This window comes from Symphodus melops (genome assembly GCF_947650265.1).
Source record: "Symphodus melops genome assembly, chromosome: 4".
NCBI classification, from domain to species: Eukaryota; Metazoa; Chordata; class Actinopteri; order Labriformes; family Labridae; genus Symphodus; species Symphodus melops.
The window spans coordinates 15,604,745-15,628,649 of NC_136694.1; the positions used below are offsets into that span (position 1 = coordinate 15,604,745).

At 39.8% G+C, this 23,905-nt stretch overlaps 4 protein-coding genes across 4 annotated transcripts; 2 read left to right on the forward strand and 2 right to left on the reverse strand.

The window, feature by feature from the left end:
* The first annotated feature begins 1,546 nt into the window (after window positions 1–1,546).
* nuak2 (NUAK family, SNF1-like kinase, 2) lies at window positions 1,547–12,427 on the forward strand. The gene is made up of 6 exons (XM_079340750.1): window positions 1,547–2,094; window positions 6,618–6,738; window positions 7,461–7,612; window positions 8,718–8,783; window positions 9,138–9,390; window positions 9,529–12,427. Exons 1-6 carry the CDS (start codon window positions 1,858–1,860, stop codon window positions 10,563–10,565), a joined length of 1,866 nt encoding a protein of 621 aa, XP_079196876.1. The 5' UTR covers window positions 1,547–1,857; the 3' UTR covers window positions 10,566–12,427.
* Window positions 12,416–16,100, reverse strand: ccnd3 (cyclin D3). Its single transcript, XM_079340775.1, has 5 exons — window positions 15,555–16,100; window positions 15,257–15,472; window positions 14,629–14,791; window positions 13,349–13,491; window positions 12,416–13,112 (listed from the first exon to the last, which is right to left on the reverse strand). The coding sequence occupies exons 1-5, from the start codon at window positions 15,783–15,785 to the stop codon at window positions 12,948–12,950; spliced, it is 918 nt and encodes a 305-aa protein (XP_079196901.1). The 5' UTR covers window positions 15,786–16,100; the 3' UTR covers window positions 12,416–12,947.
* Window positions 16,101–16,461: 361 nt separating this feature from the next.
* bysl (bystin-like) lies at window positions 16,462–21,621 on the reverse strand. The gene is made up of 7 exons (XM_079340764.1): window positions 21,188–21,621; window positions 20,668–20,818; window positions 20,391–20,529; window positions 19,963–20,096; window positions 19,688–19,848; window positions 17,309–17,411; window positions 16,462–17,140 (listed from the first exon to the last, which is right to left on the reverse strand). The coding sequence occupies exons 1-7, from the start codon at window positions 21,450–21,452 to the stop codon at window positions 16,786–16,788; spliced, it is 1,308 nt and encodes a 435-aa protein (XP_079196890.1). The 5' UTR covers window positions 21,453–21,621; the 3' UTR covers window positions 16,462–16,785.
* Window positions 21,622–21,656: 35 nt separating this feature from the next.
* med20 (mediator complex subunit 20) lies at window positions 21,657–23,351 on the forward strand. Its single transcript, XM_079340780.1, has 4 exons — window positions 21,657–21,872; window positions 22,161–22,306; window positions 22,762–23,015; window positions 23,097–23,351. Exons 1-4 carry the CDS (start codon window positions 21,859–21,861, stop codon window positions 23,316–23,318), a joined length of 636 nt encoding a protein of 211 aa, XP_079196906.1. The 5' UTR covers window positions 21,657–21,858; the 3' UTR covers window positions 23,319–23,351.
* The last annotated feature ends 554 nt before the right edge of the window (window positions 23,352–23,905 follow it).

Sequence of the window (23,905 nt, forward strand, 5' to 3'; positions counted from 1 at the left end):
TTTTAGATGATATTGTTGTTTTCTTCTGTTACCAGATTGTGCCAACCATTGGTGACCTCAGCACCAAAAGCCCTTATATTGTTTGGTTTGAGCACAGTGTTCCTCTGCATGCATGAGTGCAGTTTCACTGGCATGTTACTCAGAAAAATGAATGGCAAACACAATAGATGTTCCTCATGGGTTAGGAGGTCAAATTAGACAAACTCTCTGATGAGTAGCCAGTTGGCTCATGGTAGTAAAACGGACACTCGCCAGCAGTGACTGAACTAATACAACATAGTAAACATAATATTTAAACTAAGTATAATAAAATATTAGAAACTAAGCATACTTACAGTATATTTTAAGACGTATTTAACTGAAATTTGTATCAGGCCTCCTGTAGGCCTAGCTTATTTGTTTTATATATGCAAGTTTATCAAACAGGCTCAGATCAGTTTGCCCAGCTCTTGAATCTGGTGACAGTATGATGCCCTCTGGTGGCCCATTACTGGACTTCTACTACCAATCCGGATATTACTTCTGTGTTATTTGTTCATCCCTGGCTGCCAATCGTAGCCATGTTAACTATGTAGCTGAATAACAAAGAACAAATTCTAATAATTGTTCAGTTTTTATTTCAAAATTGGTTGGGAAGAGTTCAACGTGTAGGTTATGCCAAATAAAAGGTTAACGCATAATCACCAGATTCAAAATATGTTGTAATACACATTAAAGTTTTAACTAATAATAATTATTTATTTGACAAAACAAATGACATAGTTCCTTTATTGCAATAAAATTATAAAATACCTGGGGTGTGAGTAATTAAGACTGTCTTTTTACAGAGATGGGTTGAAGGATAGCCAAGCAGTTTTATTGTGTTTCTGATAGAAAGCTTTACTGGACTGGAGAATGGAGGGTGTTCCATGTTATTACTGAGATGTGACCAGGTCATCAGGGTTATCTGGTCATAAAAAGACGTAATATATTAACAGAAGCTTTGTTTAATTTGTAGTCATGAACTTTAAAAGACAATAGATGATATGGCCTAATGATTTATTCTGCTAGAAAAGGAAGGACAACCTGCACTTTTTGGACCTGAGAGCTATTTAGATCCTTGTTGTAAAAGTTTTAAAAGAAAAAAACAAATCTATCTATCTTTGAATTCCTAATTATTATTTTATATGTAGGCTAAATAAAGTGCCAAGGGTTCATGTGATAACATCAAAATAGAGCTTCTTCCTGGGAAACCTCAGGGCCACCCGAAATGATATCATAGCCTGTGAAATGATCTGGGGTGAGGAGAGTAACTTAGAAACAGACTTTTTTTAAAAAAAATTTTTAAATAAGTCATTTAAAGAAAGTTTTCACAGAGAAAACGTATGTGACAGAGTTTATCATTTTAATGTGCTACTTAGAAGGCTACTGTTTCACATTTAATATAAAAAAATAACTAAAATGTGGAAATATATGAGACTGACGGATGGCAACTCGCCACGAGGTGCAAGTCGCCTCTAACGTCGGCAGACCTGGTGTTACAAATCAAACGCTCCTTTGTGTACCTGTAACGCCCATCGACTATTTGACGTGTGCTGGTCTGCTCTATCCACTGGCGGAGTCCGCTTGGGTCGTAGCGTGCTGTGGAGCAGACTCAGGACTGCTGAGAGTAGGCAACAGTCACACTGCACGTCTAAAGTTAGGTGTCTGTGTCTTTCCGTAGCTGTTTAGTTTCCTAAACCTGCTGTTTATGTTCACTTTTGCGTGTGAAGTGAACAACCACGTCGTATCAGTACGGGGCTCCGCGGGAAGGAATGCACTTTAACAACAACACCTGCGTCGATAAACGGAAGAGAACGAACACAGCGTCGCGTCAGCATGGATGGCATAAGTGTTGCCCGACTTTTGACAAACCGTAGGTCGTCTGTTGGGCCTGTTTTGCCGGCTGAAAATACTCCGGCAGGGAAAGGTTCGACCCAGGTTCAAGTGAAAAAGCAAGCCGTCAAGAGACACCACCACAAACACAACCTGAAGCACAGGTACGAGTTCCTGGAGACCCTGGGGAAAGGAACCTATGGCAAAGTGAAGAAAGCCAAGGAAAGGTCTGGTAGACTGGTAAGACATATTATCCCTTTATTTGATCACAAAGCCGAACTTTAATTGCCTTTAACGATGCCAACATCTGCAGCCAGTATTAATGTCTACGCTCTGACCTGTCGGCCATCTGTTTAGAGATGAACCGAGCCAGCCTGCTGTTCTATGTTGAAATGTTCTGCAGTTTGCACACAGGTAGACTACTGTCTGGTTTCAACCAGGAACATGCACAACACCGTTTTCGTTCAAATTTCCTCCTGATTGAAACTCATGAGCCACATTCTTGAGTTTTAAACTATGAAAGAGGTTAGTGCGACTGATGCAGGGACAACCTACTTGTCAGCTGCCAAACCAGCTTTAGTCTGTTTGTTTTTTGGGGGGTTGCTCTTACTAGCAGTGTTTAATGAGATTATTGTATGCAATTGCAACCCATATGTATTAACGAATTACACATTTTCAGTCTCACCACATCAGTGAATGCTACAATGTTTGGATAATGAGCTGTTTGTTAAAAGGGTTGAATAAGTACAGTATGTTCAACCTCTGAGTAAACTCAATTCAAATCATATGATACCAGTTTGAAATCTGTCTGTGCCTTAGGAAAAGCCCAGTGAACTGTTTGTTTGTAGCTCATTAAAGAGAAAACACAGCTAAATCCTTTGAGTCAACACTTTTGTTTAGGATGACCTCCTCGAGAACGAAGCAGAAAGAGATGCCCGTTAATGTGTCAATACAAGAAGTTTTACACAGTCACGTCTAACGGCTACAGTGAAAGCAAGAAGGAAAGGCGTTTCACTGGAAAAACTGGGGAATTTTGTCATAGGAGGAACTCCTTTCGACAGAAACATTTGGTGACTGTTCCTTTGCTACTCATGAAGGAAGCGGGGGCATTTCAAAGAGCCTTTCAGGTGAATTCCTGGTCCCCATGCCTTTAGGGGAAAAGGGAGGTATTTAAAAAAAGACTGTGCAGCGATAAGCCTTTAAAGACACAAAGAGGAGTAAGCAAATAAAAAGGCTTTTGTTAGAAACATTTTTTACCTGTCTTTAATGTATCCCATTAACAATCGGTGCCATCTTTTGTTTGAGCACAAATAATATGTTAGGTAGCCTTTCGTTGTATGATTGAAACATAATTAAAAGACATCAGTGTTATGCAATCTAATTCAATGGCCTATTAAACCTACGACCCAAAAATTAAACAGAAAGTTCAAGATGCACCTATAAAGCAGTTTCAACAAAAATGAAAGTGTTTCCTTTCGTTAGATAAGGTTTATTGCAGGGCGGTTTTATTAGCCTTGTTACCTAATAGAGTAGGTCAACTAAATAAACTGGCATCTCAGACTTTACATGCTGTCATAAAGCACACTCTTCCACATTTGATCATTTGCCTTCAGTTCGATTTTTTTGTTTTTTGTTTCGAGACAATCTGTCCAAAATGTAATTGTGAAACTTCAATTACAGGCAGAATATCATAAACAAAAATGACAAATTGAATGTTGAGTTTTTTTCTTCCACTTTCACAGGAGGCTGGACTCTTGACATGTTGAAGAAAACACTTGTCCCAGAAGTGAAGTCATGCTTATCGAAAAACATGCCGTGATTATAGGTCGCGTTTGGTTTGAGTGAAAGTGTAGGAAAGTCAAGGAAGTAGTTGTCAGGAATTCCCCCTCTGAACATGCAGTAAACAAGGTCATGATGCATGTTCAGTCCTGCTGATACCCCTTTCTCTATACTTCTGTCAGTTATACGACCTGGCGGTGCTGCTAGTCTCGGATGTGAGTCTGAAATTCTCCCCTGCAGGCAGCTTCATTATCATCATGCCAAAAGCCTGATGTCAAAATATGGATTAGTCCAAATGAATGTTGTGAATGCATAATGACAAACATGCTCTTAAAAAGCAAGTTTATGACATCTTTTGAGGAAGGAAAAACATTACGTTGCCTTGTTTGGAACTACATATCAGAGTATTGTCGGTATCATTGACCTAGCTTTGTCATTTGAGCTAGGGAGTGGCACAACTCAAAGGATGGTTTCATCTTCCGTGTGTTGTGGCACTGCAGCTGTTCTATTTGTCTGAATGCATCCGTTTCATTACATAATCCATTGAGTCGAAGGTTCCTGGATACACAAACGAAGTGTTGACTACAGTCTCAATGCAGGAGAATGTGTTTACCCACAAGGCCCACCAACTGAAGTTGGTTGAAATCGATCAGATGAAGTCTTTTTATTAGGTACTTTGTAGAAGCTGATTAAAAGAAATAAATTAAATGAACTTCTACCATAGCAATATATGCATAGAAAACAAAAACAATACATTTCCAAAGATTATAGATGTTAACTGAATCGATCTTTCACCAAGTTCAATATACAGATATTATTACTTCCTACTATACAGACATCTGCACATATTGACATACAGTGTGCTACAGACATAGACACCCACCTCTATACACACACACACACACACACACTTCTCACACATTTAAAGTACGCATTCATAAAGTCAAATCTATACTTTTATGATGAAATGGGCATGTAAGAGTGGTACAACATATTACACATTGATTCATAGCTACAGTGATAATGATAACATCATAAGGTCAGCAGCATTTTGAGATGAAAATAGAGTGCTGTATAAAACCAGGTCTTCAGAGAAGCAGGCGCTGAACAATAGCAAACCCCACATCATTTGAAATTTTAATCCACATTTTGAGGAGGAGCTTTGTGGCCCTGTGAGGGCATGTGTCCCGTCCTGCCATGGTCAACCTTCAGACCATGTGGAGGCAGACTGCTTCATCGATCTAAAGTCTGTGACATGATCTTGCCCTTGCCCTGTTTGGCCGGTTTCCCAGAGAAGAGTTTCAGAGGTGTTTGGAGAGCATATTTATGTTTCTTCTATGAAGGATGTCTACGCTCTCGTAAAAATATATAATTCCTGATCCTTCCGCAGAGATGCGTTAAACCTGTATCTTGTAGCAGCTTGTTTACTTAATTGATTGAATCATTAAAACTTTATAAATATCAAAGTGAGGAAATACTTAAAGTGTGAATTGAATTGTCGGAAAAATTGCTAACAGAGCTCCTTTTCTACACTCCTAAATATGACTGTTTTCGATGAATAGTTTATACAGCACACTTTGACTAACAGCTAAAATCTGAAAGATTAAAACGGACATCATATACTGTATATACTTTACATCAGTCTGCTTTGCAAAAAAAAAGTCTTATTAGCACAAATCACTTGGAAAAAAAAGGCATTCAAGTAACACCATGTTTAGCATAACTTCTTCAAATAACAGTTTTAAGAGCTCAAAGTAAAATGTAATGCCAGTTAGTGTAGGTATTTGTGGATCATTTGTGGATGTTGAACCAGGAATTCAGAGTTAAATATGAAATATTTCCACTTCAGTGCTTATTGCGTGGAACAAACTTTCATCGACAAAGACTGCTAACACAGAGATAACTGCACAGGGGTGTGAACGCGTCATAAGTGGGAGCTCAGCCCGTCCGTCCGACAGCTACGCAAACAAAAGGCAGGAAACTTCAGTTTGTATGAGAAAAACGCTTTGGGTGCTAAGAATCCAGTGGAGGAGCATCCAACCTAGACAGTGACTCATAACGCCAGATGGCTGTGTGTTGAAACTGATATGACAAGTCGCTGCTTTACTCATTTCCTTTTTGTCTGCTTGCCCTGAGGGTTATCAGAAAAGAGAGGAAACGAGGACACCCCGCAAGCAGTCACCACCCCATGACACCCTTCAATGTTAGAGTCGACTGACGACACACTCTGTGCTCAGAGGAATCCCAGGCAGCTGAGCCTCAAACAGACGCATGCAACATAATGACATGTATTTAGACTGCTAATGTTTGTATGTGACCGTTTGACAATTACAGACCCAAACATACTTTACAGATGGACTTTTCCTTATTCTAGGAGTCTCCCAGACATGATGGCAGACAATTTCTTAACATCAGACTATAGTTGATCCGGTGCCCCTTTGCCTTGTGGGAAACATTATAGGACAGTTTTTTGTTTTACTGCAGAAAGATCCAAGCCTAGTTTCTTAATGCACCAAACTCTGTCCCAACAGCAGAGCAGCCACTAATCACCGTACTAATCTTTCTTTTCCCAATGGATTGAGACTACGTTTATAGATTGTATATGGAAAACAATACGTCCTTCCTCCATTTTAGTAGGGCTCGGAATCTAGCACTTAGCAGGGAGTGACTTATATGCCCAAAAAAACCAACATTTTTCCGTCTTTTTTTTTTTTTTGGGAAGTGAAAAATTGGTCAACTTGGGGAAATTAAAACAAATGTCGACATGCTCGAACTGACATGAAAATAAACGTGATTTAACTTATGCTCCTGTGAGCTCCTGTGACATTGAGTTTCTAATAATTACTTTTATCCTACAGGAACATTCGTGAAAAGATACAGCCTCGATTTTAAGTAACTTTTTGACTTTGTGACGCTTTGTAAATGTACCTCAAATCCATCTAATTTGATGTTTTTTTTTTTTTTTTCTAAAATAAACCTTTTAGGTGGCCATTAAGTCGATCAGAAAGGAGAAAATCAAGGACGAGCAAGACCTGGTTCATATCCGAAGAGAAATTGAGATAATGTCCACTCTCTGCCACCCGCAAATTATCACCATATATGAAGGTAGAGTATTAAAAAAAAAAAGTGCATTTCAAAGTGTGTGCTTGGGTGCGTAAGAGATATTCGGTTTGGTATAATTTAGAAATGACTTCATCTCTGAGCCACACGGGTATTGAAACGTGATACATAAAAAGGCAATTCATTAAATCAGTCTCTGTTAGAGATTCACAGTTTGGTCACGCAAATCTTTGTGGAGACTGATGCAAGGTTATGTAAGTGATGATACCCCTTGGTACCCCGTCAGTCCTGTGGGATAATGTGCAGGGCCTCGTGTCTTCCAGCGCCCCTCATGCCTGATGAGATGGTCATCGCTCAGTGTTTCTCCAGCTCAGTGCATGTTTGTTTGCAATGCAGTTGTTATGGGGCCCTCTTCATCCTAATCAGTGCAAACAGGCTCATACTCAACGTATTTTTATAGCATTTACACACAACACAGTTGATCCAAAGTGCTGAACAGTGCAGATGGAAAAAACAAAGCATTAGAAATTCACCAATTATGTACAGTCTACCTTGATCTAGGCATTGACAGAAGATTTTGTTCAGATGATCTCATACAGAAAAACACAAATTAAAACATGGTAACTTTCTGTTACTATTGTAAATACAAACTGCTCTACACCGTTCAGACTTAAATTCAAGTCATCCAAAGATATTTTGAGTCCTTTGAGTGGTGATGTGGCTCTAAAATTTTTTTTTTTTTTGTCTTTTTCTTTTTTTCGTTATAGTATTTGAAAACAAGGACAAAATTGTGATTGTGATGGAGTACGCCAGCCGAGGAGACCTGTACGACTACATCTGTGACAAGAGGAACATCTCTGAACGGGAGGCCAGGCACTTCTTCAGACAGATTGTATCAGCTGTGCATTATTGCCATCAGGTAAGGCGATATTTCTCATTCAACTGTTTTCATACCTAAACTCTGTGTTGTTTTTTTTAAATCAAATCAAATGGACGGAAGGTGTCTTCGTAAATCTTGAATCATGAAAACATAAGTTTTAGTTCCCTTCAAAGTATCTTTGCTTCTTCGTAGCTAAAACCACAGAGCTCCCGTCAGACTTGTCGGCCTGCTAGTTGTGATTTTCCAGAGTGCTGGCACCCCCTGAGTTACATAATGGGCATTATTCAGTGTGAGCCCGCCTGAGCATGATGTAGGGGGATGTGAACAGTTGGTCTGTGGAGTGGCAGCATCAGGGCTAAAGGCCAGCCGCCCAACACACACAAACACGCATGGTCTCACACTCTAATGAGAGTATGATGGGACACACACACAATCAGTTGTTCCTGTAGTCCAGAGCTGTGTGACAAGGGACATTTAAACAGCAAATTATACTTTACCTGAGCTTTTGTGTGTGTGTGTGTGTGTGTGTGTGTGTGTGTGTGTGTGTGTGTGTGTGTGTGTGTGTGTGTGTGTGTGTGTGTGTGTGTGTGTGTGTGTGTGTGTGTGTGTGTGTGTGTGTGTGTGTGTGTGTGTGTGTGTGTGTGTGTGTGTGTGTGTGTGTGTGTGTGTGTGTGTGTGTGTGTGTGTGTGTGTGTGTGTGTGTGTGTGTGTGTGTGTGTGTGTGTGTGTGTGTGTGTGTGTGTGTGTGTGTCCATTTTGTCAGCAGTTATGGACTCCATTTAAATCCTACTTGTAAAAAGTTGCATGATATATTGAACATGAAATAAACGCGACATAACTTAACTTACAAACTGTGTCCATGGCTACATGCAGTGCTCGAAGAAGAAAGGAGTTGACCTGCATATTTTAAAGTAAACAATTTTGAACCTTGCTAGTCAGTGGTATTCCCCCCTGTAGAGCGAAGGACAATAGGGCATAGCTGACGTACCATTAAACAATCTTCCCTTGGAAAAGAATGTGCTCTGACCTAGTAAAACACTAATCCCTTTATGTAACAGACAGACTTCCAGTGAGCAAGCATGAGATAGCCTGGTGGAGAAATTATGATTGTAAAATATTGTATGTATCTTATTTGTTCTCTTAGAATGGAATAGTTCATCGTGACCTGAAACTGGAGAATATTTTACTAGATGGCAACGGCAATGTGAAGGTGAGCACAATAAGCATTTACACACATGCCATTCACAAACACTGTTAATAGCCATTCAAATATTGACTTTGTATTGATTTGTACATTTATTATATATAGTAAAGAATTTCAAATAAAAGTATGTTGATGTTTATACAATTAACTAAACAAAATGTGACAATGGAACATCTAATATGAATTCAGTATTTCCTGCATTGGGCTTACTTAAAGCTCACTCACTATTTGGAACCAGTAGTACGTGTTATGAATAACTAATAAGAGGCGGTGATGCTTGAAAACTTTAAGAAGTTAGCAGTTGTCTTATAAAAATAGCATCCTGACATTGTACCCACTGACGTCTTCTTTTCCTTGCAGATCGCAGACTTCGGCCTGTCAAACCTTTACCACGGCGACGAGTACCTCCAAACGTTTTGTGGCAGTCCTCTGTATGCTTCCCCAGAGATTGTCAATGGACGTCCTTACCATGGGCCAGAGGTGGACACTTGGTCTCTTGGTGTGCTGTTGTACACTATGGTTCATGGCACCATGCCATTTGATGGACACAATCACAAGGCTTTGGTCCAACAGATCAGCACTGGCAACTACCGGAAACCCAACAACCCATCTGGTAAGTCTTTCAGCAAAACTTTCCTTGAAGGGTCTGAAAGACTATTCTGACTTTGATACGTTTTATACTTGTTACATTGACATCCTATGTATTATTAGCCGAGCACTGAAATAAACAATTTCTCTTGATCTTTTTCAGATGCATGTGGGCTTATTCGTTGGATGTTGATGGTAAATCCTGAGCGCAGGGCCACAATAGAGGAGATTGCAGGACATTGGTGGCTCAACTGGGGCTACCAGCAGCCGTTACTTTCCGAGACAAAGACCAGTCCAGTGGAGCAGGCCCCTTCACCATCATCACACCCTGCTGGGCTTGCTAGCGTTGCTAGTTGGCTGCGCCGTACATCCAGGCCTTTACTGGACAACGGCTCCAAGATGCGTTGTCTGCTGCGCTCACAAGGTGGGGGAGGGGATGTGGTGCGACAGCGCTCTCTGCGTAGGTCACGTAAAGAAAACAATGTGTCCCAGACTGTTCACGAGTCAGGAAACGATAGTCGTCCCTCTAAGGGTATTTTAAAGAGCCGCAACAGTGGAAAGCAGAAGGCAATGAGTGAAAGCCCTGCTGTGGGTCCAGTGGAGACGCAAAAGATCCTTGATTTGTCTGCACCAGCCAATGCTCCATCAGCTGCACCGCAGCCCCGGAAGGGAATCCTAAAGAAGTCCACCGAACAAGAGTCAGGGTATTACTCATCATCTCCTGAGAACAGTGATTCCGGCTGGGGACCTCGTCCTAAAGAGTGTCCATCTGCACCACCCTACAGGAAAGGTATCTTAAAGCGCAATGGAAAGTTCTCCTCAGGTTGCCTGCAGGAGTTTGGCTCTCTGGACCAGCTGGCACTGTCTTTACCACATGGAAGAACCAGGTCTAGGCCAAGTGGGGCAATTAGCGAGGACAGCATTCTGTCTTCCGAGTCTTTTGATCAACTTGATCTTCCTGATCGTGTCGGACATCCGACACAAGTGGATGACCCGATCAAGACTAACATGAGAGGATGTGTGTCCGCTGACAATCTGTTGGACGTCTGTGAAGATGGGATTCTTCAGGAGGGGATGCTGAGAACCTGGAACTGTTATGAGTCTAGAGTGGCAGACAGCACCTTCTCCATCACAGACTGTGATAATGTAACTGAGGCCTACAAACAGGCCATGGTCATACGAGGCTCTGCAGCAAGTTGAAGATTATTTTGACTAACTTCAGGAATGTTGAGAACCAAAAAGGGAAGAGGCATGTTGTGAAACACCAGATTGTGGTTTAGATGGGGATTTTTATCACTGCTTGAATCACGTTGTAATTTTACTTCTAAGAAAACAGGCTTAAGTAACCAGAATGCAAAGTTTGTTTTTGTGAAAATTAACAATAGTGCATTTCAAAAATTCTCATAAGAGAGCTGCTTTTTGTGAACCAGGAGCCTGAACCTTTCCTCATCAATGCTCAGTTTCTAAAGTGTAGCAAATGCAAAAATGGAACCTGAAACCAAAAACTTGTGGATATTAAAAAGAAATCGTGTTTAACACTGGCTCATAAACACAAACTGAGGAGCTTATTTAACACTCAGTCTGTTTTTTTCAGGTGTTGCATGTACAACAAAGTCAGGGACGTTCACTGCTATTAAGACAGCTTGAGGAAGTTTTTGTGACTTAATAGTTCTTTGTCTTACTTTGCTATATTTGTCAGCCTTATATTTGTCTCGGGTTACAGCAATAAGGCATTACGCACAGATTAAATGTTGATGTATTCAAGCTTCTAATAAGGATTTGGAAATGTGACATTTCATGATACCAAAGAGCAAATCTGCTTCTGATAGACTTGTTAGAGCTAGCAAAATGTGCAGAGATGAATGTTGTTTGAAACAGGGACTTTTTTTGTATAATTGCTTTGTTTCTCTTGAGATGACTTGTGCCAATCATTTTGATAATGACTTGAATAATAATCCCGGCACACATGACTCACAGCTGGCGAAACCAGTAGAGCCTGCTTTTGTTTTTGAGAAAACACTGACACAGGTGGTCATTCTTTCTCTGTAAGCAGGTGACAGTTTCACTAAAGGCGGAGCTTCTTATCTCAACCGCTTTTAGAAAGTCTGAAGTGGAAGTTAGAAAACTGAAACGTGCGTTCTAAAAGGAAACCATGGCAAAGTGAAATGTGTATAATAGCTGCACACAAATGATTTATGTGCATTTCATTAAAAACTATTTAAACATTCAAACAGACTGAAAGTGTTGCATCCTTGGGACTTGAAAGTAGTTTAAAATGGAAACATGCTGTTGATAATCAAGTTTGAAAAAAACACGTTTTATACTTATGGTATAAGCAGTACTGCTTAACCCTGCTTTATTAAGTACCTGTATGAATGGTCGGAAACATCTCTATGTATTGATAGTTCATGCTTCACATTGGAGTTACTTAATTGGATTGGCATGTTTGACATTGAGGTTATGAGATGAAGTCAGTGCCTTGAATAAGACATTATTGAAACCTGATGACCTTTAATTACCAGCTATAATGAGCAATGAGTTTTGTCACAAGAGTATCACCTGAGAAGAAACTGCCTAATCTTGTTGTTGGTCATAACTGGAAGATGTTTTTGGCACACTAACACTATTCAGGTATTTAAGGCCTGCATGAATATAAAGAACACTGGGCTTTCCTGATTTAAACTGGAAATGTGTGTGAAGTCTTATCTTTCATGAACCATAAATCATTTTTTTGTCACAGAAACCTGTGGTTAGCCTTTGGATAGACTGCTCAACATATTGGCTTCATATTCTTGTTCAGTATAATGTGCTTGTTAGCATTTCATCAAAGCTTTCCCTCTCCTATCCTGTAAGTTGCAGGTGTTCAGGCTCTGTTAAGCTTCTTTTTTTTCTCTGACAGTAATGTAACTTAAATCATGTTTTCCAAAGTTAGTGGCTGATCATTTGTATGACTGTGGGATTTGGCATGCTGTTGTGTGACTTGGAGAACTAAATCAATATTAAACAAAACAAAAAAACCTGAAAAAAACAAATGCTGTCTTAATCTGTCCTGGACTTATCGACTGTTTGATTTTGTGTTTTCAATTTATTTATACAGTAATTACAAGGAAATTAAGAGCAGTGCATAAACATCTATTCAATCTCATCAGAACTGTTGCGATAAATTATCTTAGAAAACTCTAGAAAGAGACCAGTCAATACCAATTAATCATGAATACATATCATACATACTGTAGGCAAAATCTGCAAAAGTAATTAGGGCAATTCAATTACTCTTATCTTAAAAAAGAACACAATTACAATAATCATGGGACAATTACATTCTGACAGTTTCTGGAGAAGTGGCAAAAACAAATGAGAATGTAACAACAATAGACATTTAGAAAAAAATATTTCTCAAACTAGTAGCTCAACAACTCATGTCAAGGTGGACTCTCCAAAACCATCCATATTTAAGCAACTATTTAGATAAAGTACCAGTATAAATGACATTTATATTTCATCTCCGATTTAAATGCCATGTTATAGTTAATTGGTGCAAATGTACAGCCCACTCAGGCAGTTCATGGCTGGAGGAGTGTTTTAGCTTGAGTTCACTGGTGTAAATACAACATCCTTAATGGTGGCAGGGGTGTAGTTAATCTCGGAGCTGTGCCCCCCTGATCTGCAAACACTATTCTGGAAACAGGACGGCAGGCTGAGCGCCAACAAACCCCAGAGCTGGTCATGGCAGAGGAGGACGGAACTCTGTTCAGGGTCAAAATCCAAAGAAAAACATCCAGAGGTTCATGAATCGGTCAACGACAGATTATCTACGAAAGTTCAACCAATACTGCTTGTGCAGTGTCCTCGTTTTTTCTCAACACGTATTTAACAATCTGTTCCCTTTTCACCAACTGTTTAATCAGGGCCCCTTCTGTCAGTGTTTGCAAAAGGGCAAAGTCAAAAGATATCTAAAGATGTCAGTTAAACAGTAGCCTTACCAGATCAAGGGCTAGGTGATTGGCCAAAAACTTCAGAACTGAATCAGGGTTGAGGGAAGAGTCCGATAGCTTTAGTTTCTGCATTGCTATGCTCACACAGGCACATGCAACACTGGACGGTAAGAACTCTGAAAACCTGCAGTCTGAGGAGGAGAAGAGAGGAGGATCATCAAAAAAGTTGTTTATTTATTCTGATGAACACTTGGGAGTTAATTTAAAGTTTTGGTGCTTAAAGCAGAAGAAAAGTTAGAGGTCAGTTAAGTTCAGGCGTGTACACAATAAGAAAAGTGCCGGCATTGTCGTCCCACCCTGCAAGACAATAGAGGAAAACTCAAAAGCAAACATTTCCCAAAACCTGTTACGTGTAAACCTGTACCTTAATGTGTTACAACATCCTTATTGCTTGAGGCAGAAGAAATGATGAGACAAATACGTCGCCATGTGATACATTCTCATTTTGGGATGTGATAAAATGTCAGGAGCAAGGAGTTCGTGTCATTGTATGGGCTGTAATGTCAGAGTCAGTCTAAAAAGGCACTAACTGACTGTATCCCTGTGACATCGTGCCTCGGGCAGGATCACAGAGATTCGTGGGAAATCAGCTAGCTGAATGGTCGGGCGCTGGTCTTTCAAAGTAGACAATACAGGATTACACAAACTCAGCTCTCTGTCTCCAAAATGAACTGCTGACACATTGTGATGAGAATTATGGCAGCTTTGTGTCCAGTGTTCACGACCAATAACAGGCTTTTTAATGTTCGAAAAAACACATCTCAAATTATAATCAAAACTCTACTTATTTATATCCGTTTATTTCATTCATCAACCAAATAAAACAATCAAATAATCAAACAATGAATCTCAAATCTTGAATGAAAAGTAGCAGAAAGAAGAATGACTTTATACAACCCCCTCTTTCACAAGACATTTACAAAGAAAGCAATTCGCAATTGAATTTTTCAGCATTCAGGATTTACCAGTCACAACAACACAAAACTTAGTAAACACATTTAATCAAATGTTCTCAACATACGGGCTTTAATTGTTACCTAAATGTAATGTCTATTTAAAGCCTTAACATTTTAGATGATAAATAAAGCTGATTTTATTGCTGTGGATGGATTTAACCAAGGAGTAATTTTACATAACCAGAATAATTGTGATGTGTTTTTAAATACATCACAATTAGCCTCTCCCAGGCTTGGTACACTGACGTCTGATGTGTTTTATTTGCAAAGGAAACATCTCATGTGTAGAAAAAACTTGATTATGTAACTCACCAGTGGCTGCCAAGGCAATGTAGGAGTGGACGTGCCTACGCATGTTTGGAAGGTGATGGGGACAAACAAAGGGGAGCATGTGAAGGATGGGCTCCAAAAAGTCAGAGGGCACCACAGAGGCCAGACACCAGTCCAGCCTGGACACCACTGCAACCTCCCACTGCTGCAACATACACGTGAATCTAAACCAGTTGTCCAACAGAATACTACTGTGATGAAAACCTGCCACAGTAGAAATTCATCTCTTCTCAGTTTACTTAATTGAAACTCTCTATAGGTGTAACAAGATGTAAAATAGTAATTGTGCTTTTTCTAACCACTCAGTCAGGACCCCTTCCACTATAGGTAACACCCTGGTTGGGGAAAAGAGTCATTGTGATGGGGGATTTTAAGTTATAAACTATGATTTTATGTTTATGGGCATACTTGCTGATGACTAAATTGTCCCATTCCAGATACTTCACTTTCAATCAACTGTGCTACAAATTATAATTTTTTCTATGTAAGTTTAAAGGGAGATGAGAAAAATGATCAGACAACCCTTTACCAATGTCTTCACACTCTCCTAAAGTCTGTGCTGACATCAAATCACATGTTTTCTGTAATAAATAATCAAATGAAGAGTTACCAGGATGTCTGAGACTGAAATGGAGTTGTCTGTATAGATGCAGAGCTTGTTAGCAGTCAGAGGGACAGTCTCTCTCATTTTAGACGCCAAGAACATGCAAACCGCTCCTAAAAGCTGTAGGTCAGACTTTCCGACCGCCAGGTGTCTCAGGTAGCAGTCCAGATAAGACACGGCCAGCGGAAACACTTCCTCTTCACACTTCTGCTCCTCACACACCTGTAAAGACAGCCAAGCTTTTCTAATTCTCGTCACCGATATGAAACATACTGAGTTTACTCTACCTGACTGATTCTATTACCTGGAACATCCACACTGTCAGTATCCTCCGCATGTGTGGTTGTACGTCTGTGCGGGCTCTGTCCGGGGACGGAGTCACCTGAAAGCTCTTCTCCATGGCTGTCAGGTGTCGCAGTGCTCGCGGGTCGCCGGTCATGACTTGGTCACTGCCCGCCCGAACAACCACATCATACTTAGTCTCTCCTCTACTGTGATCACTGGAGTGTTTTTGAAAATGTTCACTAAAATCCATTTGGCAACGTTAAATATTAAATAATTTGATGTTTTTTCCCCGAAATAATTAACACGATTTAATCCCTTAAACTAGCGGTCAACCGTTAGCTACAGCCACCGTTAGTTAGCTTACACACCGCTAGCTAAGCCAACTGTGTTGAAGCCATTAAAGCTAATGTTTTTTTTTTTAAAACTCTGCTTTCGCGTTTTTAAAGTTATCAGACTCAAAATAAAAAGGGCTGCACTTGGCCTCAGACTATCTTTGTTTAAAGAAAAAAAACAAACCAATTATGTTTTGATAAACAATCTTTGCTGGTAGATAAACTGAGCATGAGTAAGATATGTAGTAATGTGAGCTCCATAAAAAGTTACATTAGCCTATAGATGTTAAAAAGACTCACATATCACTTTATTTATTGCTGCAACTTTTGTATTGCTAAATAATAAAATATTTGGATTTCAAATAATTATGCAACATGGAAACACAAAGTAGTAACATTAAATATTGTCACTAATTTAACATTTCCGATTGTCTGGTAGCCTATGCAGTTTTGACAAAGTCAGGTAAAATTAATGTTTGATACTAGAGTGAAAGTTAAAGTAATCGCATTGCTTATCTATGCGTTTCATTTTCTTTAACCATTCATTGTTTAAATCCTGAACTTTTAAAGACATAAGTCTGCATTAACCAACGGTTTAAGTTTGTATGCCAATTTGTTTAATCAACATCATAACTTCATTTTTCAGATATAATAAACATAGACAATACTAGTCTTTATAGTGTCAAGCAATCACTACACCACAGCTCAAAGAAACCAGCTCAGGTTGATGATACAATACCTTCATCACTACTGATTTGCATCTTTATGTTAAAGCTCTTGAGACTCTTTATTGAGAAACTGTTCTTTCGTAAGAAAGGAAGAATTATTATGTTAGATTTAACCAGCTGTCCTTTGTGCTGCAGACACCACGACTCATTTGCATCACAGGAGAAGGATGCTACACACCAGACTGAAACCTTAGTCCATATCAACTGTTACAGGAAGCCCAATTTCAATATCCCTCGACTCTGAGTTTTGCAGTTCTCTGCGAATCTCTGCAGAGATCTGAGGGTGTGTTTGTATCTTGAGAAGCTCAAGCAGTGATGTTTTCTGTTCAGAGGCCAGGTCAGACTTGTAGCGCTGAGCCATGGTGAGTAAACTCTGATGCCACAGCACAGGAAGTACACGTTTTTCACTGCGGAAGGACAGGAAGTGAGCCACCAAGGCATCCAGGACACGGAAAGGCAGGGCGTATTTCTTGTCGAGCATCAGACGTAGGAAAATGCTGTTGGCGCCGTTGTACTCCATCTCTGCCAACTTCAGCATTGCAGCACTGAAAGATGAGAAAGATTGTGCATTACAGAACAACCTTTTACGTTATGTAACCTTGACCTTCCTGAAAGGAGCCAATACCAGACAATATGAGGCTTTCAAGGTCAACAGGCTGAATCCTACACCGGTTGATAAGAGGCTGGCATGTGTCAGTGAAAGGAAACCTCACCTGGAATGGAGCACTGGGATCGAGCACTTTGTGAGGATGCTTCCGATGATGATGGCTTCCCTGAGCGTACACGTTCCAGATTCGCACAGTGGAATCAGTATACCTATGTTAAAAAGAGGCACAAAACGTTTAACAGCTGTTCACTTTACAGCCTGGAAAGGCTCACAGGTAATGCAGAATAGGCCATTATAAAATTGATATTTCATTTCTAATAACAGTATTTTCATGCTTTGGGGAAATTTCTGGGCATCAACCTTCAGAAAGTGGGCATGTATTTGCCAGCAAATAACAGCACACAAAGTGAGAAGTAAGGATGTATTAAGCAGTTTACAGATGCTAAACAAGCATCCAAGACAGAGCCGTTATTGGTATCATTGAGACAGGGAACGGACAGGGAATCAAGAAATCCTACTTATTGTGCCTTTAAATCAGAACTGACTAAAGTGAGTGATTGCTGTATTATTATTTTAATTTTTTAAATATTTAATGTACTTTATTCTTCCCAGAGGGGGAATTTTAGTTCGCGCTCTGTTATTTTAGAGACTTGCTTCTCACACACACCAGCCTGAATCACACACATGCTAACCCCACTGGAAGCATTCCCTGAACTGGTGGGAGTTTAGTGCCTTGCTCAAGGGCACATCCGGAGTGCTTAAGAAGTGGCCTGGCACCTCTCTAGTTACCAGACCAACTTCCATATTTTGTTCCGCATCGGGACCACCTAGTCCCTACGGACTGAGCTACTGCCGCCCCCATTATTTTACAACAAGGATATACTGGGTCTTTTAGAAAAATCTGTATATTGCAAACATCCTTAAGCCCAGGATTGTCTACTAAATCCTAAAGTGGTTATTTTTGCACCTCAAAATGAACTCGTTCTTACTTAACTACTTTCAAATAAGGAGACAAATCGAATAACAAACTTTACAGGTGCTTCACAAACCAATAGATTCTCTGATTACAGTAAGATTATCTGATTCAAAAGAACAGGTACTAACTAATTGGATTAACAGTAAATTCTGTTCATTTACTGACAAATGACTTAAACTTAAAAAAAATGTTATTCAGAAAACTATGACTGAATAATTCCCAAACAACATAATAACACACTGAGTAATGTGTATTCCTGGCCGATTTGTGTGTATCATGTTCCAAAGCAGAGTGGAAAAACTAATATCTAGAATTCATCAAATGCATCTTATTAATCCATCCCAAAATTATATTCTGTAATATACTTAGTTTGGTCTGATCGTAGTCAATGTTTTTGGCCTAAAAGGAAAATCATAATAGACAATATTATTCACAGAGAAAAGCAATAATATAAACTCATAACTTTTATACTGTAATACTGTATATTTTTTGACAACACTGCCACCTAGTGGCGATGTCTCATACTGGTCATTTTCAAAATAAGTCATAGGGTGTTTTGGGAGGGTTGTCTCATCAAACTGGGATACGTTTGTGAACACACTGGACTATCGAGATAATAAAAAAACCTCAACAATCATTGGACAGTTTTTATTACTGAGCACCTATACCTAATGTTTAAAACGGGTACTGAAGTCCACATTCATGCATTGTGACAGAAAAGCAAGCACTTCAACATAGTGTTTACTCAACGTCTGACGATATAGTAAGGTCATTCTATAATTTTGTTCAGTAAATATCCTCCATATTAGCTCCATTCTGTATGCTGTAACTTGGACGGTGTACCCCTGATTTAGCATCTCCTTTCAGGATCCAATCAACAAGCTCTGGGTACTTGATACTTGTACACAACAGGACAGCTTGGATGGGAGCTCAGGATTATAAGGATGAGTGCTGTTTCACTCCAAACTACTTCAATGTAAGAACCTCAACTGACTTTGCTGCCCTGTGTTGGACTGTCTGAATGTTAAAAATATCTCTTAAATTACATTTATTGACAGTCGATTATGGCTGATCCTGTCAGCATGTCAGGAGATTTGAATCGTTCATAAAAGTCACAGCGCTGTAAATGCAGCCCACACTTCTGTAAAGGGGAAGACACAGCCATTGTTTCTGCCACTATGGGATTTGTTCACTGCAGGTGTCTAAATAAGACTCCAAAATACCTGCAACCCATGGACTAATGATCAGAATTTATAATTTTTTGACCCCCTACGCCAACTCCAGCAAATTGCTCATCTCCACAACACACCAACTGCTGCTAAACAAGAAGGCACAGAAAATCAGGGCCCAAGACTGAGTCCAGTCTATGTCCTGGACTCAGGTACAACAACACTGCTGGAGTCCAGTATAATTCACAACACAGCTCGAGTTCAATCTGCTCTTCTCACTCTTTTGCAATTGTATAGTATGTTTAAACTGTCTTTTTTTACCTCCAACCTTCTGTCTCACCTTTAAACCATGCACCCGGCTTAAACAAAGCCTTCTTTAGAGCACTGTAGAGGTGAAAGTTGAGGCGCTTGTATTCAGCAATATCATCCCGCACTCGAGGCAGCAGCACCAAGTTGTAAAACCGCTGGGCCATTCGCTCCTTCAGATTGGAAGAGAAGATCCTATGAAACAAGCACACAAAAAACATCTTATTATACCATTGGTGTATCTACAGTCATTTTGATAGTCAAAACTATCCAAGTGTAAAGCTATACCCAAAAAGCCTGGGGTCTCACCTGGTTGCTTGGTACATGGCGGCTGCAGTCCAGGTCTCAGGCTCAGTCAGATAGAGAATTTGCTCCCAGTTTGAAAGTGCTGGGACTATTTTAAAAGCCTTTGGCAATTTGCCGCTGCGATATTTTGACAGAACCTGCAGAAATGACAAACTATTTTAAGACTTCTTTGGGAGATATTCACGTTTCAAATCAGGTTCCAAAATTATACTTGTTAGGGAGAAGTATGTATTCATTGATTTGCACCAAACACTCACTGTACTATAATTAATACTGTTCATTCCAGTTAACAGTGATTACTTTGCACACTGGTCAGATTAATACTGGTGCACTTTCTATCATGCAAACCGAAGCGTTACCTCTTCATATTGTAAGTTTGAAAAAATATCAACATTAACAGAAAACTGTTACATACACACTGAAAAACTTACCTTGCCAACACCTTTGTACACCTCTATTACCCTTGGGTCCAGCTGTGGCATAGGACACCCTGACATTTCTGACATGACTGTCCCCACCTCCGTCTGCTTCTCTGTGATCTTCTCCATGATGATATCAGCTAAGGTCCGTCTACAAAGGACAAGAAGAGGAAAAACAAGCCTTTTATGACAAATTTGAGCTTGTGCTCGGTACAGAAATTAAAACTGATATTCCAGTAAAATCTCTGTGCTCGCATAAACACAGAGTGAAGGCTGTGTCTCATCTTGCCTCATTGGAGGGTTTTTGTTCATGAACGTCTCAATCGCTTTTTCATCAGCAGGATCAACGACAACTTCGGTGTCACACTCAACTTCGCCGGCACCTGCTGCTCCCAGCATTGGCCACTCCTCGTCTGAGTCCGCATCCTGAGCATCAGACCCTAAAGTTTGAACACAAGGTAAACGTGGTGACATAATGAAGCCTACGTATAATCATTTTGTATTTATATTTTTATTTATTTTACATAACCAACATGGAAACATTAAGAGATTGCCTGATGTGTCAAGGTTATTCCTTGGATTAAATGTAATATTTGTGTTAAACATCAAAGCGTGCTTTACTAGTAGTATTACAGAATTAATAAACAGTTACAACAACAAAAAGACACGTAATGTGCTTGTATGGACACCTACAACTAAGTCTCATGTCAGACTAAGTTGAATTTAAATTTTAAAAAGTTTAAGTTATGGAAAACTGAGACAATCCTCAATGCTGTGGTAAATGTTTGCAGATATTTACTTATACATACCGAGAACGGTTACTGGTGTTTTCTTCTTCTCTGGTGCCAGACCATATTCCGTCTGAAGCTCCTCTTGCTGAATTCGGGCCTGTTGTAAGATCTTCCTCGACAGACGCTCGTCGACATACTTATCTTCGTTTAGTGCTCGGCTGTCTCTGCTCTTCGTGCGGTCTCGGGCTCGCACCGTGTCTGCCTGTAGGATCTGGTCAGCCAGAGCTACAGATCCTGCGCTCTTCTCTCCTCCTCCACCTTTACTTTTTTTCACTTTCGGCATTGTAGTTCTCTTCCAAGCAGTAGTGCTTCTTCAAGTGTTGCTTTAAGCGAGTTCTGCCTTAATAGTCGATATTCCAAAAAATGTAAACAGTGGTTTATCTCCTTCTCTGTGGACGAGTCAATTGTTTAACACGTGCGGACGACCATGTCAAGGGGAAGTGACGTAATGTGACGTAGTGCAGCGTTGATTTTCTTTTTTAAACTAGCGTCACTTTAAAGATAAACTAACTGTCATCGTTGCTAACCTATTTTGTACATAAATCATAAATGTCCTTCATTGTAATCTTTTCATTGTGCTATTTACAATCTAAGAAACTTTTTTTTCTTTTTCGGAAGAACACTCCTCATCACCCGGAAGTAGTAATAACGCACCAAAAAGCGAACAAACAATTGGACGCTAAGCATCAATGGGTGTTACTTGGTAAGTTGATCATTTGTTTCTCAAGGTTTATTTAAAAATTAATACTATTTTATTCAGCTCCTCAATTCACGTTCAGCCATATATCCACCACCTCGCCTCAATCATCAAACGTACACGTTTTTGTTACAATGCAAGTCTGCATCATTTACTCGACGCGATGGAGCGGTATTTTTACTACGGCATACATCAATAACAAACAAAAAAAAAGACTTTCGTGTTGCTCCTTTGTCTCCAACACATTATTACACTGTTATCTTGTCTATGGGGTTGTGCTTTCTTGTCCTGCAGTGTGTGCCAGGTGCCTGTGGCAGAGGGGAAGAGTGTGCAGCAGACAGTGGATCTCCTTCACAAGAAGCTGGAACAGCTGGGTGCTGTGAAGCAGGGCAGCTTCTGTGTCGACTGTGAGACCTACCATGCAACAGGAAGCGTCAGCGGTAACATTCAATTCTTTACAAATTTGATTTATCATTCGGGCTGTAATAACAATAACGAATGGGATATCTTGTCCTACAATTGCATCTTTTTACAGCCTCATAATCATTCTGAGGGAAGTATATATTTCTTTTCTATTCTGTAGCACTCCTAACTGTTTTGGGTCATATAAGGTGTGCCAGAAAGGTTTGGACCCCTTACATGGAATTCATCCCTATTTTGTAGTAACTTTTTCCCTGATTTCTACCTGTACAAACTGGCGGAACGCGTCCAAAAGCACCATGGCAACATCAGGCTTGTGTGTGTGTGTGTGTGTGTGTGTGTGAGGGAGGGAGAGAGAACAAAGCGATTTGTAAAAGTTTTAAAAAAAACTCAGCTGTGAACCAAAACTTCTAGTGCACTACTTAAGTGAAAGATCATATTTACTTGTCACCTGAGTCTTGTGTTTCTATTCCAGGTCAGCCCACCAAGCTCCTTTATGTGATGCACAACTCGGAAACTCCCTTGAGCTGCATGGCACTGTTCGAAGGTGGACCCTGTCTGATCGCTGATGCAAACTTAGATGTCCTCATGGTGAAACTAAAAAGTCACTTCCAAAATGCCAAGGGGCACAAGGTGGAGTGTCGTGGTTCTAGATATCGCTACTGTGACTTCCTGATAAAAGTTGGTACTGTGACAATGAGCTCCAGTGCCAGAGGGATATCAGTGGAGGTAAGCTGTGAAGTGAATGATTTTGAAGGCAGAAACATCTGGTCTTCAGGAAGGGCTTTAACTCTTAGTGTGTTCCCTCAGGTGGAGTACTGTCCCTGTGTAGTTCCTGGGGACTGCTGGAATTTAATAAGGGAGTTCATGGCATCCTTTCTTGGTTCCAGTGTTCCTGAACTACCGTCTGTGTTTGCTGCCAAACCTGAAGGGCTCTTTGCACCAGCAGACTGTGTTGACACCATGACGCAGTACTTGGAGCTGTTCAACAAGCTTCGTAAAATGCAAATCCCAGGAAGTAATGTACGTTAAGTTGTTAGTAGTAATAAAGTAATCTATTTTTCATGTTTGTTTTGTTTTTGTAATAAATGTTTTCCCATGGAGCAACATGGGAACAGAATTCCAGTCTTTTTTGAATGTTTTTTTTTCTATTTCTGGTTATAATATAACCTTATATAAAACATAAGACAGATCAACTGGAAAACAGAAGCTGATTTTTTTTCTCTCAGTTTAATGTTTTTACAAGTACAAAATATACTACTTTGCATTTTCCTGTTAGTGGTTGTTGTAACACTTTCTAGAGCAGTGCACATATTTGAAACTGGAGGATCCACAAGGATTTCTCTGTTCCTTTGTGCAGTGACCTGAGGATGTCAATTCACTAATGTACTGATGATGATGATGATAAAGTGAAGAGTTGTAAAAGTTTGATTTATGGGTTTCTGGACTTAGCAATAAGGTATAAATAATAAAAATCAGGTTTTTGTTAGTAAAAACCACTATTATTCAGCAGAAACAAAACCACAAAAGACGTTTGCTCCTATCTAAGAAGGAAAAGAACAGGTGTAACAATATAAGGATGGTCTGATTCATTCAAATTTCCCAATAAACCAAGCTCA

Coding starts and splice junctions, on each gene's coding strand:
- nuak2 (XM_079340750.1), top strand. CDS start 1,858: ATGGATGGCATAAGTGTTGCCCGACTTTTGACAAACCGTAGGTCGTCT. Junction 2,095..6,617: donor AGGAAAGGTCTGGTAGACTG/GTAAGACATATT, acceptor TAAACCTTTTAG/GTGGCCATTAAGTCGATCAG. Junction 6,739..7,460: donor AATTATCACCATATATGAAG/GTAGAGTATTAA, acceptor TTTTCGTTATAG/TATTTGAAAACAAGGACAAA.
- ccnd3 (XM_079340775.1), bottom strand. CDS start 15,785: ATGGATTTTAGTGAACATTTTCAAAAACACTCCAGTGATCACAGTAGA. Junction 15,473..15,554: donor TGACAGTGTGGATGTTCCAG/GTAATAGAATCA, acceptor CTGTCTTTACAG/GTGTGTGAGGAGCAGAAGTG. Junction 13,492..14,628: donor CATTGCCTTGGCAGCCACTG/GTGAGTTACATA, acceptor TCTCCTCCTCAG/ACTGCAGGTTTTCAGAGTTC.
- bysl (XM_079340764.1), bottom strand. CDS start 21,452: ATGCCGAAAGTGAAAAAAAGTAAAGGTGGAGGAGGAGAGAAGAGCGCA. Junction 20,530..20,667: donor AACAAAAACCCTCCAATGAG/GCAAGATGAGAC, acceptor TGTCCTTTGTAG/ACGGACCTTAGCTGATATCA. Junction 20,097..20,390: donor TGTACAAAGGTGTTGGCAAG/GTAAGTTTTTCA, acceptor TCATTTCTGCAG/GTTCTGTCAAAATATCGCAG.
- med20 (XM_079340780.1), top strand. Junction 22,307..22,761: donor TGCAACAGGAAGCGTCAGCG/GTAACATTCAAT, acceptor TTTCTATTCCAG/GTCAGCCCACCAAGCTCCTT. Junction 23,016..23,096: donor CCAGAGGGATATCAGTGGAG/GTAAGCTGTGAA, acceptor GTGTTCCCTCAG/GTGGAGTACTGTCCCTGTGT.